The sequence below is a fragment of the Gekko japonicus genome, unplaced genomic scaffold (assembly GCF_001447785.1).
Source record: "Gekko japonicus isolate JY-2015 unplaced genomic scaffold, Gekko_japonicus_V1.1 scaffold990, whole genome shotgun sequence".
NCBI classification, from domain to species: Eukaryota; Metazoa; Chordata; class Lepidosauria; order Squamata; family Gekkonidae; genus Gekko; species Gekko japonicus.
Window position 1 is genome coordinate 629,174 of NW_015175385.1, and position 13,071 is coordinate 642,244.

At 46.6% G+C, this 13,071-nt stretch overlaps 1 protein-coding gene across 1 annotated transcript in view; it reads right to left on the reverse strand.

The window, feature by feature from the left end:
- Nucleotides 1-13,071, reverse strand: part of ASIC1 (acid sensing ion channel subunit 1) — a 219,822-nt gene that overhangs the window by 206,073 nt on the left and 678 nt on the right. The window contains exon 2 of the mRNA XM_015425626.1: nucleotides 6,786-6,981. Within this exon, the coding sequence (XP_015281112.1) occupies nucleotides 6,786-6,981 (196 nt within the window). The remainder of the gene's footprint in view (nucleotides 1-6,785; nucleotides 6,982-13,071) is intronic.

Consider the following 13,071-nt stretch of genomic DNA (forward strand, 5'->3'; position numbering starts at 1 on the left):
GAAAGATTGAAGGTCAAAGAAGACGGGGACGGCAAAGGATGAGATGGTTAGACAGTGTCATAGATGCAACGAACATGAAGTTGAGCAAACCTCAGAGGACAGTGGAAGACTGGAAGGCCTGGCGTGATCTGGTCCATGGGGTCGCGAAGGGTCGGACTCGACTGTGCGACTGAACAACAAGAACTGGTTAGATGTAAGAGGAGACTCCAGGGCCATCTCCCCCTTCCCTGCTTCCTGCAAGAAGCTCTTGTCTACCAGCAAAGCACATCCCTAGGAAAGGAGGAAGCAGCCCTGGGAAGGGGTGTATGTGTTGACCATGAGAGGTGAATTTTTGACATGAACTGGGTAAGAATTGTAAAAAAGGAAAAGCCCAACTCACATTTCAAGGAAAGTATGTGTTTGGGATATTCCTGCTTTTCATATGGGAGTCGTTTGGATCACCTCTGTATATTGGAAGCCAGGTGAGCCGCCAAGAATTAAGGTGGCTACAAGCAATGCTCCATTTGAACCATGACCCCGTTTAAAAAGACCTCATCCAGGGCATATTCTGGGGAGGGAAGGTGGCATAGCATAGCCTGATCTCATCCGTTCTTGAAAGTTAAACAGGGTTGGTACTTGGATGGGAGATCACCAAGGAGCATTCTGCAGAGGAAGGCAATGGCAAACCATCTCTGCTTTTCTGCCTTGAAAGTCCCTTCCTGGGGTCAGCACCATAAGTCAGTTGCAATTTGACGGCACACACGTATGTATGCAGGACCTATTCTGTATGGATGAGCGGCAGAAACAGCATATGGGATGCTTCAAAAAAAATGCCTTTGAGAATATGTAGGGTGCCTTTCCCTCACCACCCTGAAGGGATTCCGAGACCCCAAAGGCACCTTCCTGGCTGGATGGCAGTTCCAGATATTCCCAAGCTTGCTCAGATTTGGTAATGACTAGCTGAAGAAAACTAGCCTTGAAACCCCTATTCTTTTCCAAGCAATTGTTTAGCGTTTCAGATCAAAAGATAAACAGAAAGTAAGGACTTTCTTTTTCAAAATTTCAGAAGGCTTTTGTATTTTTTTAATGTGTCACCAAGGCACAAACAACCCCCACACCATCTCAGGGAATTTGTCCTCACTTTTCTTTCTTCATATCTTTGCCAGAAGATTCACTTCAGAGAGCTGCATTTTAGATTGTTCTGTAGTCCAGGCTAGCCCAGTCTTGGAAGCTAAGCAGGGTCAGCCCTGGTTAGTACTTGGATGGGAGACCACCAAGGAACTTCATGGTCATGACACAGAGGCAGTAAATGGCAAGCCACCTCTGAATGTCTCTTGCCGTGGAATCTCTATGGGGTTGCCATAAGTCAGTTGTGACTTGACTCCTCCCCAATCTCTCCGTGATCTTTTGCTTTCTCGACTCCTGCTGCCCCAAATTTTCCAAAGACTGTCTTGGGATCTGTGTATTTGTGCGTCCTGAAAACACACATGTACACTCACCACAATAGCAGCTTCCAATCACCTCTCAGGTAGTGAAGAAAACCTTCCCAATGAGACCTGGAGCCTCCTCCTGGACCAGGGCTTCCTCCCATTAACTTCACAAAGTTGCGTGTACACAACCCAGTGGTGCTTCCTTGCATGTGCAGAGAGCCTGGCATGGCAGCCGGAGGTGCACAAGAATGTCCTTAATTTCCATAGGAAGGTAGCCTTGCCCCCAGATCCAGCTGAGACTTGTTTGCCACGTGGCAGGGTTCTGCAACACCCCCATCACTACCATTCCCCTCCTGCCCCAGTGCTATTTTTCCTGCCTCCGGGGCCCGCACTGCTGCCTGCCTGATCCAAATGGAACCTGGACACTACTAGCAGCACCACTGGGGCTTGGCTTGCTCTCAGCCAGGAGTGGGGTGGGAGGAGGCCGCAAGTGCAGTCGATGCCCATAGGCGCCTCCCAGACTTGAACCACTGCTAGCTCAGTCCAAGCTGAGCCCTTGAGGTGCTGGAAGTGCCTCTGGGGCTTTACTGTCTCCTGGACAGCAGCAGCAGCAGCAGCAGCAGCATGGGAAATGGTGACACACACTCCATATCTCTGGCCTCTCATGATCGGGCTTGGCTCACTCCCAGCTTGTGGCAGGCGGGAAGAAGGTAGTGGGTGCCACCAGCCAGGCCCAAGCCAAGCCTCGGCCATGCTTCCCTGGCCTAATCCAGCAGACCACCTGGAGGATCCCTGCAGACCATGGGTGGTCGATCGCCTAACCATCCGGGATGGGGAATCCCATGCACAGATGCACACTGTACATTCCCTCTTTGTGTGGTTCTGTACGTGGAGCTTTCCTATAAAAGCAGCCATTGCCCCTATTAGCTGATTGGGTGGAGAACTAAAAGGACTAATACAGTCCCCACCAAACAGGTGATCAGTGCAGCTGTTGGCTTGTCTTTCCTGCTTGCACTGCAGATAAGGGCCCTGGTTTTTCAGGCTGTGTCTTTGCAGCTATGAACCCTCCTACCAAAGCATAGCTGCTGGGTCACAGATTTCTCTTTGTTCAGATTCCATCCTGCAAACGAGAAGTTGAGGTATATGTGTATTTAATAGCTAAATTATAAAATCCAATACGTCTTTTATAATTGACAATATGAGAGTTTTATATGTTATGATTAGTTATGACATATCAACTAAAGGATATTTATGTCTTTAGCATCTATTGGATTTATAATTTAGTTCTTACATGCATGTCTACCTCAAATTTCTTGTTTTCAGGTTTGGGGGGGGGGGTTGGTTGCATGCTTTTTACCCACCTTTCTGGTGCTTTACAGATTTCATCTTGCTCCTGCCCTGCAGCTGTACACTGCTGCCCCAGCACCTTAGGACTCTAATCAGTCCCTCACAAGGACTTCTTGACTGCCAAGACTCTCGGTCTTTGTTGGTGAGTGTGTGTATCAGACAGTTCCATTAGCCATGGGGAATGCTTTAGAACTTTGAATCAGGGAGGCTAATTTTTGCAAAGTTTGGAAATGACTGATCCATGAACTGACAGTGGCACCTTCCATAGTAATCCCGCTGAAGTTAAGCACAGCCTGGAGGCATCAGCAATCCCATGGCAACTGGCATGGTTCAGACACAGCAGGGGTTGTTGTTACATAAATCCTGGGGCATCCTCAGGCTTCCATATGTTCTCCACATTCCACTGACACCTCTCAAAAACCACATACTTTTGCTATCTGCTGCTTCCTCCAAACTACAAACTGTGGTTTGTTCTCTTCTATGCAAACCAGAATTCCAAACTCTAGTTTTATCCTGTTTTGGAGGGAAGAAGGTTCAAATGAAATGACAAATGATAAACTATGATTTTATATTTTGGGGCAGTGTGCAAGGGAAGGGAAGAGGGGACACAGTGCCTGGGTCTGAGGATCCTCCAGGCTCTTTTGCATAACAACAACCCATAGTTTATTGCAACCTGCAAACTATGCCCTGGTGTGCTAAGCATGCCGAAGTCTAGAAGCACAGAATGGTCCTGATGCTTTTTACCAGGCATTTTGGACAAATTTACATGCAATGTGACTTGCAGTGCCATCCTAAACACAGTTAACCCTTCTAAGCCCCCTGACTTCAATGGACTTAGAAAGGTTAATCAGGATTTGAGTCCAGTAGCACTTTAAAAACAATAAGCTTTCCAGGGTATAAGCTTTCAGATATCTGACAAAAAGGATCTTTGACTGTCAAAAGTTTATACTCTTGCTGGTCTTTAAGGTGCTACTGGATGCCAGTCTAGCTCTTCTGCTGGAGACCAACCTGGCTACCCACCTGATACTTATATGCTCAGAATGGCACTGATACTGCTATGTGCCATCTAGCAAGCACAGAGGAACTTTTTTTCCTTCAGAACTTTCTCCAAATCCAGACTTTCAGCTTCTCAACTGGCAGAGTCTGGGCAAAACTACAGCTCCACCATTCTCTAACTGCAGTGCACAAATTTAGAAAGCAGTATTGGGAGCAAAATTTAGCATCTGTATAATCTTGCATTTTAAAAAGTGGGTTTCTAGTCCTTACAGTTGCCAAAATATGTGTGAATACTCGGACGGTGATGCCCAGTGAAACTTCAAGACTACATTCAGGTATCATAAACAAACCACAGTTTGTGACATGAACGAGCCTCAGATCTTGGACTGAATGTGCTTCTTCACTCCTCTCCCTACTGCTTGTGTGCATGTGCTGTGACTGAAGACTTTCTGGCTTAGAAATCCTCAGTCTAACTCCAAGTTGCTGTGTTGTCCAAATGCAGATGCTTCAGCAAATCAAAGTTTGTTTCTTTCCAAAAATCTGGGATTGTAATCTACAATTTAATCATGGTTGCTGGAAAAGGAACATTTGTACAGGTACCTGTGACCAACTAGGGTTAGATCAACTGGAGCTGGATCCAAGATTTCTGAACCAGGACAGTGCCAATTGCAGCTGCATGCACAAAGGAAGGACAGAGAGAGTGCGCAAGTCCAAAAATGAAAAAAAAAGGGCTGGAGATGGTCAGAAACAACCTGGAGGTGGTTTTTGGTTGGTGAATTTCTTTATCTCAATCCAGTCTCTTAGTAACATTAACGTGGTAGAAGGATCATTGTTTAATAAAATGTCTTCATATTGTCCAGCACTTCACTGATGATTTCCTCTGACAACAACGGTGCGTCTTCCATGATCATGAAGCAGAATTAGTCCCTGAAGTTCTTTTCATATAGTTGTTTTAATGCTGCATCTGGCCATCCCTGGCCTAAGCCATATCTTAAACTTTATCCTAAGCTTTATTTCAGTTATGATTGTAAGCCACCTTGATCCACAAGGAAAGGATATCAATTTTAATAAAATAAATTCATACATCTAGCCCTCTTCCTTTAAGTATGTGTGTTGGTCTGAATCAAGCTAAGAGGCAAAGATGATCTGCTTTGCCATGTACTGACTAATCACACTGAGGCTGCCCGGTTATTTTACTCCGGCTTATGTCTTCCTTCTTGAGCTCCTTCTTTCCTCTGTACTTATTTGCCACTTACCCTGCATGAGCCACTATTGCAGCTGTCAATCTTTATTCTGTTTTTATTCACCTCGAGCAGAGGGGGCTTAAACAGATTTGATGCTCCTGAGTGACTATGGGCTTGACAGAAGACACCCCTGTACAGTTTATGCAGCTTTTCTCCAGAAGAGACAACTAGGACAAGCTGGCTGGGTTTGCTGGCGCAGGGTTTAGTAAGGAGAGGTCCTGCTAAGGTCCACAATAAACACACCACACAACAATTCTGGAATAAAGAACACGCCACAGCTTTTATTGATTGCAGAACAAGGAGCATTGGCGAAGCATGGGGGTGGATCCTGGAAAATCGAGTGACCTGCCTGCCACCCGATAACCACGTCCCTCAGCCCGCCTGCTGAGGGAAAAACCCAGGAGTGACAAATACTACTGGTATCACAAGGGCGGCTGCCTCTGCGTGGTACCAATTTGACACCTGGGGTGAGCCTGGCACAGCCCTCGAGATGGGCCTACTGCGTATTGGCTCAAACCCCCAGACCCCTTAAGGGGGTCCCCAAAAAGGGGAAGGTGGACCCGCAGGCCCGTCTCCCCGAAAAGGATCCACCCCAGATGTGCAAAAACCACCAACTGTGACAATAACAAACTTAGAGAAACTTTTTAAACCCAGGGAGGGTGGGTGGGGATCTGACGAAACCCACACTGCCAGGGGAGAGAAGACCTCCTCCAGCCCTCCTTTGCCCACGCAGCAATCTGGCCTTTCAGGTAAGTCTCGGCCGTGTTTCTGTTCATGATATCCAAAGGTGCTCTTACAAGGAACTCAAAAGCATACATCGTGGGAATCTGTAACGATCTTCTAGCTCTGACCGAAGCCTGACTTCCCAACCATCAACTTAAAATCACGCAAGTCACCACCAGCCACTAGTAGTACCTGGCATCGAGCTAATAATTCAGATGATCAGCACATGGACACGGTCCACATCTACACCAATAGTTATCCAAGTTTACATCAACAAAGCAGGTACTAGAGTCTCCTGACAGGCTTTACAATGTCCATGGTCAGATAGATAGAAGTTTTCCCTACTGGATCTTCCCTCCTACACATTACTGGATGCACTGAGGCTGCTCACACCCTGGGTGTATATCCACAGACGGAGAGAAATCACAGCAAGGGCATCCTCCAGAGGTCAGCACCACGTAAATATCCACTGCCACCGCAAGGCCTCACCACATCCATACAGCTGATTGCCTCAAGATTTATATACCTAACCAAGATTGTGACAGGTTCTTTGATTCTGCCTCCAATTATAGATTCTCTTGCAAACTCTACCTTGGGTCTTTCACAAGTCATTGCATCTCTTGGGGTTACAGTGAGCCCCCCCCCCCATTAAAGATAAGCTTGCTGTTCCCATATGATCCTTTAATCAATGAGTCAGCTTGGCCTCTGGTTCACCCCACTGAATGTGTAAAAAAAATCAGGTTGAAGTGAGATCAGGGGTTTGTTATTCTGGGACAAACTTATTGTGTCAAGAAGATCTGAGGGAGGCTATGAGGTTCCTCTCACTGACCTCAAGATCCCCAGGACGCACCTCAATACAGATCATTACAAAACAGACACAAAACCGTCTACACAGTAGCTTGTCAGCCACTACATTTCTCCTCAGCAAAGCCAACCATAACGCCAGAGCGCAACACAGATTCGCCTCTCCCTGGACACCAAACAAGGTCTGAGGCAGTACAACTCCAGCCAAACGCATAAGATATCTCCCTGCTCAAGGGGGCAAAGGCACAAAATAGCCACTCACCACTTTGAAGTCTTCCGGGGCGCATGGTTCCCCACGGAACAAGCAGGAGAGCAGCATTTCCCGGATGTCGTGCCCAGCTCGGTCAGAGAACTCCAGCATGCTGAAGGGTTTTGGCTTGAAGTTGCGGAAATTTGCCTTCTCCTGCAAGATCTCCACCTGCTTCTCATCAGCCATCTGGGTGTCTGGGATCTCGTACCTGAAGAAGACACACAGTTTAGTCTCTTAGGGAAAGCATGTGGCTCTTTGCATCCTCTGGCTGGATTGGCCTTGACCCACAGAGACAGCAGCACCACAGTCTCCGCTGGCCCTGGGATCTAGCTGAGTGATGTACTTTTAGAAGGAGCTTTATGGAGTGTGAGGCATCTCATGCCCAACATGACCTCAGCTATAGTTTATTTGGTGTGGGGATCTGTAGCAAAAAACAATTTGTGCAATGAGAACCTGGTATTTAGGCACCCTAGATGGTAAGCAAGCATGTATGAACATAGCCAGGCATTTTCAGAACCTACATTTTAGCTCAAACCAGCAGCTTTGGCACATGCTGATATTTGTTTCAGTCATGAGAGCTAGAAACTTAATTTTTTTTTTCAGAAGAAGAAACCTGCTGTTCTCTTGCTTTTATTACATATGACATTTACAAGGCCAAAACTGACATGATGGGAACAAGCTGTGTGTATATTATTCCCGCATTTACAAGGCCAAAACTGACATGGGAACAAGCTGTGTGTATATTATTCCCCTCCCTATCTTGCTGTCTGTCACTGCTTCAAACACTTCTCTTCCAGGCCACATCATTTCAGGAATCAGAGGTGGGCCAGGTAAAACACACACACACTTCGAACAACAGAATGCAGTGAGGTAAGATGGGGAAGGGGCAAAACTCCCCTCCCCACCTGTAGGGAAGAATTAATATACACGGATCTCTCCCCCACCCATTATATACCATTTGGCCCTTTGTGAATGTTCAAGGTGAGAATATGCGAGCAGTGTGTATTTGACAATACATGTCAAAATGTTTAAGCATACCACACACATACACTCTCTTCAGAGGTTTTTGCCACAATACACGAAGATTTATTATATTTTTATCACACCCTTCCATGGAGTTGCAGTAGCATATATGGTTGTCCCTCACCCCACTCAGCCCCACCCATTTTATGCTCAAAGCCTGCCATGTAGAAGTAGCAAGCAGTCCATTGTCTGCGCCCACCAGAAGATTTCCACAAACAGAAGGGATTTCTGAATGCAGAGAATGACTTCCCTGGCTCCTCTCTCACATGACAGCCCCAAATGCCCCCTCCCATACTGCTCCTGGGGGACAGGGAGAGTCATAGGTCTACTTTGGAGTGGGAGAACGGGCGGAAATCCCTTCCTTATGCATGAGGAAATCCTCTGGTGGATCCAAGCCAAGGTCTTGCACTAAACGTCATGGAACAGTGGCCTTTGGAATTCAGGCATCCCCATTCCTAGTCTGACACTGTAACCACTACACCCCACTTTCTCTCTGCATGGCTATTAATTGTGCAGGGGGGATAACAATACACTGTTTCAGTGCTCAGTCAGATCCTCTGCTGGCCCACTCGTTGGATAGGGCTCCTTGCAACAGCAGCCTGGAGTCCAGGCCCTGGACAGTGAATTCAGATGTGGGCTATCTGAAGACCAAAATCTCATATAAATATAGTGTCTCCTCTCTTTTATTTTGATGTGCTGCACTGGAAACAGGAGAAGCTGTGCTTTTTGAGACACTATGGCATAATTTTATCTTTGTTTTAAAACAAAGTTTACTAGGTCTTAAGGTACCAAAAATAGTCCCAAAAGTGTAGGGGAGTGCTTGATGAGATACCAGAAAGCCAAGAGAGGAAACTGAGCAGGATGTCTAGAGTCCAAAGGGTGGGCCCTCAGGACCTTGTATGGTTCTTGGCCAGCAGAAACAGATGTCGTGTTTTTTTAATTTAGATTTTATACTCATTCCAACAGGACCTCAAGTGGCTTACATTAGTGGCCCTTGTCTATTTTATGATCAGCCTGAAGTCACCCAGGGAGCTTCTATGGCAGAACAGAGCTTTATATCTGGGTCTCCCAGATCCTGGCCTGACACTGTAACCACTATACCACATTGGCTCTCACACAAAACAAATAGATGCACACTTCCTTCGTGTATATAAGTTGTAGAAGGCATCTTGGAAAATGTACTGACTTCATCCCAGTGCGGGGATGCCTCTAATAATACACAATTGTTCCTCTCCTTACCATGGGGATTACCTGGCGTTGACCCGATTCTGTTCTGGTGCTCTGAGTCTCTGGAGGAATTCCAGTGTGACCCTTGCAGCCATAACAGCCTCGTGAAGCTGCCTGGGAGTGAGTCAGAGCCTTGGTCCATCAAGCTCATCAGTGTCAGCTCTGGCTGGCAGCCACTCTCCAAGGTCCCCTGGTGGAGGCTGTTTGACATCACTTGCTACTCGACCCTTTTAACTGGAGATGCTGGGGACTGGGGCTGAGACCGTGGCATGCCAAGCACATTCTCTTGCACTGAGCCACAGACCCTCCCCACGGACATGGACCACATCACTCCCATTAGATGTGTAAATAAGGAATATGCGGATGGGTGGGGTGATAGTGTTCCTTCCCTTGCCAACAGCCAGTGTCATTTGCAAAGGCAGCATCTGAATCAGCCCTCGGAGCTTTTGTGTTGGTAACAATGAAACACAGTTGAGCTTTCTTTCTTTGTTGTTATGGTATGATTCTTGGAAATCGTCAGAGTCTCAGATCCAGTACTGTGCCTTCTGACATGGTGAAGTCAAGCATTCTGGCATTTCTGTCACTGAAAGGTGGCTACAGTGAGTATCTTAAATTGCTTTGGGCTTTTTTTTTAAAAAAAGAAAAGCAGTCAATAAATGTTATGAATAAGTTGTCAAGTGCTCAAATGCAAGAGCTGACAAGTACTTTGGAGAAGCATAGCCTGGAGGTCTCCCTCAGCAATGTTTGACCAGACTATGGGAGTACAACAGATATGGGAGCTTCATGTCAGGCAATAGTAGTGGATTGGCTCTATGAGATCACCTGATTCCCAGAACTGGGAAGATTCTGGGCTAAAAATATATATATTGTATGACATTGTGTGTGGTATAGCCAGGAGATCATAGGATTGTCTGGCCGCATGAAGCTCTCTCTCTTTTTTTAGTGTTATGCATTGTCTATGGTATAGCCAGGAGATCCTAGGATTGTCGGGCAGCGTGAAGCTCTATCTCATTTTTTTAGTGTTATGCATTGTGTGTGGTATAGCCAGGAGATCCTAGGATTGTCTGGCAGCATGAAGCTCTATCTCTTTTTTAGTGTTCTGCATTGTGTGTGGTATAGCCAGGAAATCCTAGGATTGTCTGGTAGCCTGAAACTTTCTCTCTTCTCTTTTAGCATTAAGCAGTGAGCTAGGCTTTCGGGGGGGCTGGGAGAGCTGTGACTGACACAAGGTCACCCAGCTTGGCTTCAAGTGGAAGAGGGCAGAATTGAACGGTTCTCCAGATTAGAGTCCATCACTCTTAACCACTACACCACACTGGCTATGGGGCTAGTATCCCAGCTCAAACTTCCTGCAACTAGTTCCTCCAAACAGTGACTCTGGAGGGGCAGGGAAATCATAGCAGCCAACATAAATAAATTATACTACTTTCAGAGAAGCTTAGGGCTCTTCATTGCTGCTCAGAAATAAATATACATCACTTTCTCCATCAAGAAGTCTCAAATTCTGTTCTCAAAATAAATTAAAGCATATTGGCAAAGCTTGCACAGGCTCATGTACTTTGCATAAATGTGATTAATTGCATGTAATATCCTGGATCAGATATTTTATCATAATTTGGACTTTTTTTTGCATGAAGCTGTGCAGTGAGGTATAGCAGTACGATTGTGCTGATAGAGGAATACGACAAGAGCCCCTGGAGTTGGGAAAGCAGTATTGGCAATTATGAGAAGTCTGGGAACTCCTCATTCTGGGTTTAATACAAAGCCAAAAACATGAACTTGTAAAGATATTACCTACAAGTCACAGAAACCCAGATTTATCACAAGGAGGCACTTTTTACACATAGACAGCAACACGAGATCAGTGTCAGGAACTAGACACTACTCCTGTGACTCCTCCTAGGCAGCCTACCCAAGCAGTGGTTACAAAAGAGGAGTGCTGTTTCTCCCTCCTCTCTCATTTATTTCAAATCCCTCCTCAACACACGCCCATGGAGCTTGGGGCAGACAACCCATTAGCCACCATCTTCTACAAAAACGAAGCCTAAGAATAAGGCACAGATATATTTCTGCTGTTCATCTCCACTTTCATCTTCTTGCTTTCATTTATTGTTTCCCGCTGTGATTAAAGTTTAGATTGTAAGCTCCTTGGGACAGAGACAAGTCTTTCCATGCTTTATACATTGTCATAAGCATTGATGGCACAATGTAAATAATACATTATAAGAAGAACAACTTTGGTTTGACCTCTGTAGAGCAGGATACAAGAAAGCTGAGCCTCACTGGCTACTAGCAGCCAGGAGTGGTTGTCAAACCCTTAAAGCCTTCTGGAGGATCTCGAATCCTAAAACCTCAAACAGCCAGAGACTGAGTGAACAGCCAGGAATGAACACCAAAACATAAGAAGAGCCCTGCTCAATCAGACCAAGAGTCCACTTCGTCTATCATCCTGTTTCCTATATTGGCTCAACCAAAGAGTTGCCCTTGGAAGGCCCAGAAGAGGGCACAAACGACAAAGGGGGGGCTCCTCCCATGCCATCCAGCACCTGTTGGCCAAAGGTATACTGCCTCTGTATCTGGAGGTTCTGCTGAGCAGTTGTAGCTAATGGCTGTTGATAGAACTATCCTCCATGAGTGTGCCCTGTTCCCGTTTCAAAGTCATCTAAGCTTTTGGTCAGGAACCTGTCCACCTTAGAATCATAGAATCACAGAGTTGGAAGGGTCCATATAGGCCATCCAGTCCAACCCCCTGCTCAATGCGGGATCAGCCTAGAGCATCCCTGACAAGACAGATCCTAGCAGCAGATTCCGTAAATGACTTATGTCTTGTAAGAAGACGTCATTTCCTTTGTCTGTTGTGATTCTACTGCCAGTCAATGTCAGTGGGCAAGCCTGAGCTCTAGTCTTATGGCAAAATGAGGAAAAAATTATTTCTAAGAAACTCATGCTAACTTCTGTAGAAAGGCTGCCTCCACCCTTCCACCCCCCCCTTAAGAATACAATGGGACCATGGTACACTGCTGTGGAGTTGCAATTCTCTCCAGAAGGGGGCAGCAAGGTGCCTATCTGAGATGCAGTGAAAGGCCCAGGGGGGTTCTTAGGGTTCATGTACCTGAGCACTTAACAGCAGTCACTAAAACAAGCAAAGAGTAGCTTTGGCTGCCAACAGCCTTGTTACAGGGAAGGCAAAGAATTCATATGGTACACTGCTGCTGCTGCTGCTGTGCAGTTAATGTTGCAGAAAGCCTGCCTCCTAGCTTGGCCTCTGCTCAAAGGAGTCCGATATGCTACTGTCCATGGTCCTGAGCTTCAGTTGTCCCGGCTCTGCACCTTCTTGCTTACATCTGCGCAGAAGTGTGTGGGAAGACTACCAGAGCCAAGGCCTTCCTTGGTCCCTGACTGATCAGTTGTAGATATCATCCTGTTCCCATAGGGACTGGCTCGGTTAAGTAGCAGTGAAGTGGGTGAGATGAGGCTGTAAAAAGGTAAAGGTTCCCTTGCTCGAAAGCCAGTCGAATCCGACTCTAGGGTTGCGGTGCTCATCTCCGTTTCAAAGCCGAAGAGCCAGCGCTGTCCGAAGACGTTTCCGTGGTCATGTGGCCGGCATGACTAAACACCAAGGCGCACGGAACGCTGTGACCTTCCCACCGAAGTGGTACCTATTTATCTACTTGCAATTTCTTGCTTTCGAACTGCTAGGTTGGCAGGAGCTGGAACTAGAGACGGGAGCTCACTCCGTCTTGCGGCACCCTGGGTCTCGAACTGCTGAACTACTGACCTTCCACAGCCTGCAGTTCAGCGTCCTAACCACTTGAGCCACCGCAGCTCCATGAGGCTGTAGGTAGACAATAAAGAATGGGTAGCTGCATGACATAAAGAAGATAACCAGGAGGGCGAGAAGAGCGATATCTATTGTGTGGGAAAGGAACACATGCAGAGTGTAACATGGACCATGATCAGAAAAGGGGTGGATAGGGCCACATATGGCACATGACAGGAGAAAGGTAGCACATGGTTTGTTTCCATGTGTACAGCATTTGCAAGGAGG